Genomic DNA, 7905 nt, shown 5'->3' on the forward strand with positions numbered 1-7905 from the left:
ACTTCGACTATCGAATGGTCGAATAGTCGAACGATTTTTAGTTTGAATCCTTTGATTCGTAGTCGTAGTCGAAGGTCGAAGTAGCCCATTCGATGGTCGAAGTAGCCCAAAAAACACTTCGAAATTCGAAGTTTTTTTACTTCGAATCCTTCACTCGAGCTTCATGAATCGGCCCCTTGGCAAGTGTTGTAGTATTTCTGGTCAGGTGATCTCTGAGGCAGCACAGATAGAGTCACAAAATGGTGGTTCAAGGCAAAAGATGTAAAAGGGCAATATTTATGTAAATATATATTCCAGTTTGGTAAGATTCTTTAATATGTCATTCAATTTGATATAAACTATCTGTTGCTTAAGTATTCATTTTGGGGGTATAGTTTTCCTTTAAATAAGAGACTGGAATATGAATAGGAGAGGCCTGAATAGAAAGTTGAGTCATAAAACGCAGCAATAACAATGTGTAGCCTCACAGAGCATTTGTTTTTAGATGGGGTCAGTGACCCCCATTTGAAAGCTGGAAAGAGTCAGAAGAAAAAGGCAAATAATTCAAAAACTAGAAAAAAAGGAAAAAAATGAAGGCTAGTTAAAAAGTTGCTTAGAATTAGCTATTTTATAACATACTAAAAGTTTACTTAAAGGTGAACCTCCCCTTTAAATGGCAAGGCAGCCCCAAAATAAACATTTGTCTAATAACAGAAAAAAAATGCTAAGCAACTTTGCAAGATACATTTATTACACATTTTCTAGTGGGGTTATTTATCAAAGGTCGGATTTTAGAGTCTTGTGAGGTTTTTATACCTCAAACGAACGCCCAAACTTGATTTTTTTCTCATTTAAAAAAAAAACTTGAATGGAAAAAACCCAAATCAGTTGAATTCGGGTTGAACAACCTGAAAACTCAAATTAATCGAGTTTTCAGCAGGAAAAAACTTTAATTGCTCGAATTAATCAAGTTTTCAAGCTAAAACCACTGAAAAAAACTTGAACATCATGAAGGCTATTGTCATCTTCAAATGGTTGAACCTCTGCCATTGCCATTGACCTCTGCCATTGACTTCTACATGACCTCAACATGTTTTAGCTTAGTATTTTTGGATTTGAACTATTTCCAGCTTTGGATGTAATAAATCTCAAATAAGTCGATTTTTTTTACAAAAAGTCGAAAAATTTGTGTATTCTTTTAACCCGAAAATTCGAGTTTTGGACCTCAGAAAACTTAAAATTTTTTGGAAAACACAACTCGACCTTTGATAAATAACCCCCTAGGTGTCTGAGGGTGCAAGTCATAGGGGTTACCTGGATTTAATTCCTGCCTGTGGTAACCATTAAAGGGGATGTAAATTCAAAAAAATAAAATCCCATTTTTACTTTCTTTAATGAAAAAAAAATCTAACTCCAATTTACTTTAATTAAAAAATGTGTACTGTTTTTATAAGAAACATGACTGTGTACAGTGAAATTCCCTCTTCGTTTTACTTGCTCTGATTGCTACAGATAGGAAACGACGACCCCAAACTGCTCTGCAGGGAAACAATCGGCAGGGGGGAACTTTACTTCCCAGAACTCGAGCAGCTTTGGTTGTTTGTTTCCCTGTAGAGCAGCCGGCGACAGTGTAGAGATTTGTATCCACAGACCCAGTGCAGTCTGTATATTCTAATTATTAATCAGTCTTGCTGTATCGGCTTCTGGCAGAAATGATTTGACTTGTGTGGTTTGGTAATTTATGACGATACCCTCCCAACTGAAGCCCAGACCACACTGAGCATGTGCAGGGTCTTGGTCTTGCAAAGATGTTTAACATAGTTACAAGATGGTGACCCCCTGCGGCCAACTTTGAAAGCATAAATTATCTGTTTGATCAGGCTTCTGGTGCATTAAGTTCATGTTTATGTTTAGTATACAAAGTACAATATGTAATGTTTTTACAAATGACCTTTATATGTCACTGTGCTCAAGACTTATACTGTGCACACTTTCTATACAGCTTGTGCTGTTAGAGTTTACTGTTGTGTAATGGCTGCTAATAAAGCACTGTTATACTCTACTCAAAACATAACAAATTGGCGACGATAACACAGCATTTCTAGGATTATTCTATTTTATTCTTTAGTTCACCCTTTCCCTGCAGTGATGCACTATGCACATTGGACTTGATTTTTGATTCAGCGCAAAGTGTAGAGTAACAAACCTTCGTCTATGGGTCCTAAGGTGATTTTACACTTGCACCCGCACCATATTCTGCCACTTCCAAATGACTGTAACCCTTTCATTAGCAAATACATTTTCTCGTTTGTTTCTGCATAAGTAGAATGAAGCAGCCTGTTGCTGCACACCTATTGCCGTTGGGCAGCCTGTGCTGGGTTCATACCTACAAGATTACCAACACAAAACTTATCAAGGCTGCATTTGCCTTCATGAATACGTAAAATTGCATGTGAACAGCTAGCAAGGCTCGGGGCTGACAAATATGCATTAACATGCTCCAAACAATGCACTCCTACAGTAAATGTGAGTCATTTGTTTATGCCCCCGTGGGTCTGACATCACCAAGCACGTGCCCTCCTCTCCTTCTTCCTTTCACCAGGTCAGACGTCAGGCAAGATATAAAAGAGACTGCAGCACAGCTGCTAGCAAAAGGGAACAGATCCTGCCACCAGCAGCTACTTGTCCAACTACTGTGCTTAGGACTTGGGGATTCTAAGGATTTGTTTAAAGATTCCAGAAGGTAAGGGGCGCAAATTATTTCTATTATATATATATATATATATATATATATATATATATACTTGTTTTATTTTATTTTTTATGTGCATTCTAGCATTACCTGTAATCAATGTCCGTTGAACGTTGTTTTTTCACTGAGGGTTAGAATGCACATAAAAAATAAAATAAAACAAGTTAGGGACCGCCATTCGGGGTTTACCTTGACGTGGTATGGTGGCTTATCAATTTTATGATCATAACTTTGTAACAAAATAACCCCTGTTTTGGGTACATATGCAATAGCATTTATTATACTTATATATATATACTTTAAAGCCTTTAGAGTGCTCCCACAACCCCCCTGTTTTGATATATATATATATATATATATATATATATATATATATATATTAAATATTTGTAATTTTCTTAAGCCTTAGGTAGATGGCAGAATATTACATGACAAATGCGGATATCTTGCATATTACAAAAAAATCAGCTAAAAGGCGCTTTCCTACAAAGTTTTGTCGAAACGATAAGCTTATTAATGTATTTATCTTTGCTGACCGTTGCAACCAAAAATCTATTTCAATATATAAATATAAAACAGTGATGTGAAGAATTTAAAATCATTTTTCTGCCGAGATCTGCCCAAGTGGTTAAGATTCTGTGTTCTGTGTTTCATTTTAATTCAAATGTATAGATTTAAATTTAAAGATTTAGCCCAATAATTGCATAGCTTTGGCTCTTTGGAACTAATGAAGCAGCCGGAGTACGGCCCCATTAGGACACACACACACCTTAACCACAACTCATTGTAAATCTCTCAGCGGCGGGTAGAGGCTTGCTGATTCTGCTGTAACGAGAGGCATTTTCTGATGCAATTTAATAGGGGGGTTGCAGCGTGACTGCTCTGGAATAGAACCAGTCCTGAGCCAAATGTGTGTGCATAGAATAGTGCAAGCAGGCTTTTACTACAATGTGTCAGGAGTCACAGCCAGGAGTGCAGAGAATGTAAACTGTGAGACAAATATTGCTTTCAGTGGCAGATACATTTACAAATTACTTGAAAATGTATACTGGAAAGTTGCTTAGACAATTTTTTTTTTGGAAAAAATTCTTTTATGTGGAGGACACCTGTAAGACCATAAAAGTATCAGTATCGGTATATATGGGGTGTTAACTCTAAGGGGCAGATTTATAAAAGGTCAAAGTGAAAATTCAAATGGAAAAAATTTGAATATGAAAAAAAATGGAAAATTCAAATTTCGAAATCTCTTTAAAAAGTCGACTTCGACCATCTAAAACTTGCCGAATTGCTGTTTTAGCCTATGGGGGACCTCCTAGAACCTATATGAAGTCAATTGGTGGACTTTGAAAACTCAAAAAAAAATTTGGGAAAAACTTTGAATCAAATTCAATCGAATGCGATATTACTTTGATTCATACGATTCGAATTTGATCAAAAACTGACATATTCGTTAAAAAACTGACCTATTCGGCCAAGAAAACCTTCAATTTAATTATGGTTTCGAAGTTATTCGAATTTCGAAGTTTTTCAAATTCGAAATTCAACCCTTGATAAATCTGCCCCCAACAATAGGGAACAAAATATGAAATTAGGCTGCAACTGATCAGACACTTTACAAAATGTAAAAATGCACCCACGTTAAATACAGATATGGGACCAGTTATCCAGAATGCTTGGGACCTGAGGTTTCCGGATTATGGATCTTTCTGTTATTTGGATCTTTATACCTTAACTCTACTAAAAAATCATGTAAACATTGAATAAACCCTATAGGCTGGTTTTGTTTCCATTAAAGACTAATTATATCTTCGTTTGAAACAAGTTTAAGGTACTGTTTTATTACTAAAAAAAATGGAACAATTCTTAGAAATCTGAATTATTTGGATATAATGGAATCTATGGGAGACGGCCTTTTCATGACTCTGAGCTTTCTGGATAACAGGTTTCCAGATAACAGATTCCATACCTGTATAAGCTATGTTATAGCCCCCTCCCCAATAAATGTGAAAATATTGTACAAAATGTAAAAAAGAATACATCTAACTAAACAAATACATTAAATACAAAAATAATATTTTACAAAAAATAATGTAGAATATAAAACCATTTTATAAACCCATAGAAAGCCTACTTCCCATATAAACGCTTCTATAAATAATGAGAAATGTAATTCTATGGCATTAGCCAGTTTTAATGTGGATTCCAAGGAAAGTCATTAAACTAAGGAACAGGAATTATCTAGGTGAAAGGCTCTCGGCGGTAACCGTTGTGCTCATTAATGGATTAAGGTGTTTGGATTATAAATTGATACCTTCAGGCTGTATAATTGGAGATACTGTCTTCATCTCTTATTGTTCATTCATAATTTCCTCAGGAACTTAACTACGTGGAGCTGTAACACCATCCTCTGCACTGCCCATTGTCCAAGCCTTTAGCAGGCATCTGATGCTAACAATGTAACTGTAGACCCCTCAGAGGATGCTGCTCTCTCATTGTATAATTGCAACGCTGGGAAAACTCTAATTAGTGTATTTATTTTTCCCTTTGCTTTCCGTTCCAGATTTTGTGAGTCATGGTTGCACATGGAGGTCTCGTGTTGCCTTTGCTTGTGATGACAATCAGCCTCAATCTCTGTAATGCTCTCTGGATCGACAACAGAGACAGGTAAACCCGTTACAGATTCCCATACCCCTAAATGAAAATACTCCCACTTTTTAAATCTAAAGCAGAGGAGCAACGAAAGCATGAAAGATGTTTCTGGTTGGTGCAAAACAAGTGGTGTAATTGGCCATTTGGCAGACCCTATGTGGACTGGCAGACTACAGGAGGCTCTGTTTGGCAGTACACATGGTTTTTATACAACCCAAAACTTGTCTCAAAACCAAGAATTCAAAAATAAGCACCTGCTTTCAGGCTACTGGGAGCAACATCCAAGGGATTGGTGAGCAACATGTTGCTCATAAGGCACTGTTTGGGGGTCACTGATCTACAGAATTAATGCTAACTTTTTTTTTCTTTGCAATTTTGTACAGACGGATGCCTCCACCGGTTGTATCATTCCTGGACAAAATAAGAGATCTTGGAAGGCAGCAGTCAGGCGGGACAGAGAGACAAGTTGCGGATGGTCATATATCCACAGAGTTTAATAAGGAAATTAAGCCAAGAGACAATTCCATAAACAATATGGATACTCATATAAGGTACAGAATATATTTGTTGTGATATTGTCGCTTACTGTATTTTACTGGTTATTTCCACTATATTGTGGGTACTAAAGGAGAATTCAACCCTAAACTTAAAAATCCCTACCGCCCTACCCTACATAGACCCCCATCGTTCCAGCCTAATGGGCAAATGCCCCTAACGTTTTACTTACCCCTTGGTGCAGATTCAGGCATTGGAGTTCACAGGCGCAATCTTCGTAATGAGATTGGCGCATCTGCAATTTTCATGAGTTTCGGCGCATGCGCAGTTGTTGCAAAACAGTAAATTGCTCCAACTGTGCATGCAGCGACATGCCGGTCTCATTCCGAAGATTTCCGAAGAGAAGAAGATGGCGCCCATGAACTCCTATGCCTGAATCTGCACCGAGGGTAAGTAAAACATTAGGGGCAGGGGGGTAGGGTTTTTTTAAGTATAGGGTTGGGGTTGTTGGCTGGATGCGTCCCATGGGCCACCAGTTGAACAGCACTGCCATAAGGCTACTAAAAATCATTTAAACATGAATTAAACCCACTAGAGTTGTTTTGCCGTCAATAAGGATTAATTATATCTTACTTAGGAGCAAGTTCAAGCTACTGTTTTATTATAACTGAGAATAAGGAAATCATTTTTAAATATATGAATTATTTAAATAAAATGGAGTCTATAAGAGACAGCCTTCATGAACGTATATTTAATTTGTCTTCTCCAGCTCCCGTCTTCATCCTAGAGAAAAGCGTTATATCTCAACTATATCCATGCGGGGCTGCCACCTGGGCACTTGTCAGATACAGAACTTGGCCAGCATGATATACCGCCTCGGAAACAATAGCTATAAAGAGGGCTCCAACAGAGATACCAAGGATCCTTTGGGATATGGCAGGAGACGCCGGTCATTGCTACAGAATAAAAAGAGAACGGACTTACCAGGGATATTACTGGCCACATAAGAAGCATTTTGTGGACCATTACGCTTACTCCACAAAACCAAGAATAACGCAGCATGGAATCTAACAATAAGTAGAGCAGAATTTGTGGTGTTTAGGACTTCCTGTGGAGTAAAACCAAAACCCTGCCTCGGGCACGGTCTCCTGGGTGGTCATACTGCAAGCGACTAGTCTCAGAAGCAGGAGATGAGTGTGTAGTGAAACTTTTAGTAGAAAGATCTCGTCACTGACTTACTTTTAAAGAGCCGAGCTGTATTCTCCATTTCCATGCTTTGTGAAACTACTATAATTAGGAGTATCATATCAAGCTGTAGTGAGATAACCTGCTTGTAATCTACTGTGTAACTCAGTGTGCCAAAAATAACATCTCCACATGATATTTAGAATGAAATTAAATGCTTTGCTTTTTGCAGATGACATGACTACAATCTCTGAAAATAATGGGATGTCAAAAAAGGGAGCAATTCTGCACTTGGGATTCTAAAGCAGGGCTGGTTGACCTGCAGCTCTCCAGCTGTTATAGAATTACCCACCTACCCCCAGAATCAGGGTTGCAGCCAAGCTTGTGTCAAAATATCCCTAAAGGTGGACATGCAAGGAGAAAATGTATAAAATGCACCTAATACAAACTAATGTTTTCCCCTTAAATGTGTCTATTCCTGCATTGCCAAGGCCCACCTTTTCTAGCTAAGTATTGTCAGGTGACTCAGTTTATTTGACCCGGTACAGGGCCAAGACTGGGCCAACCCAATTGCCCTCTCCAGATAGGTCTGCACAGGGTCTTAAATGTAATCTGCCCCACCACCTGGGTAGCCAAATATTCACTAGTTGGCCAACTTCTGACCTGTGTTGTTTACTTGGTCAGAAGCACAAAGGGGTTTAGCTCCTTAAAAACATTCCTTCTTCCTAAGAGAAACAGGTAAACTGCATTATATGCTTGTTTCTCCTCCTCCCTGACACGTTCAGGGTAGTTCAGATTGTAAATATGATATATAAAATATTAATGTAAATAAATGCATACTTGTA

The 7905-nt window shown here is 37.9% G+C and overlaps 1 protein-coding gene across 1 annotated transcript; it reads left to right on the top strand.

The window, feature by feature from the left end:
• The first annotated feature begins 2580 nt into the window (after positions 1 to 2580).
• On the top strand, positions 2581 to 7293 carry LOC108696785. Its single transcript, XM_018226425.2, has 4 exons — positions 2581 to 2722; positions 5292 to 5395; positions 5764 to 5931; positions 6645 to 7293. The coding sequence occupies exons 2-4, from the start codon at positions 5304 to 5306 to the stop codon at positions 6880 to 6882; spliced, it is 498 nt and encodes a 165-aa protein (XP_018081914.1). The 5' UTR covers positions 2581 to 2722; positions 5292 to 5303; the 3' UTR covers positions 6883 to 7293.
• Positions 7294 to 7905: the final 612 nt, after the last annotated feature.

Source organism: Xenopus laevis, chromosome 7L, assembly GCF_017654675.1.
Source record: "Xenopus laevis strain J_2021 chromosome 7L, Xenopus_laevis_v10.1, whole genome shotgun sequence".
Classification (NCBI taxonomy): domain Eukaryota; kingdom Metazoa; phylum Chordata; class Amphibia; order Anura; family Pipidae; genus Xenopus; species Xenopus laevis.

Bases quoted from the DNA above. Each gene is read 5' to 3' on its own strand.
- LOC108696785 (XM_018226425.2), top strand. From the start codon at position 5,304: ATGGTTGCACATGGAGGTCTCGTGTTGCCTTTGCTTGTGATGACAATC. The intron at 5,396-5,763 runs GTAAACCCGTTA...AATTTTGTACAG, and splicing joins TGGATCGACAACAGAGACAG to ACGGATGCCTCCACCGGTTG. The intron at 5,932-6,644 runs GTACAGAATATA...TGTCTTCTCCAG, and splicing joins AATATGGATACTCATATAAG to CTCCCGTCTTCATCCTAGAG.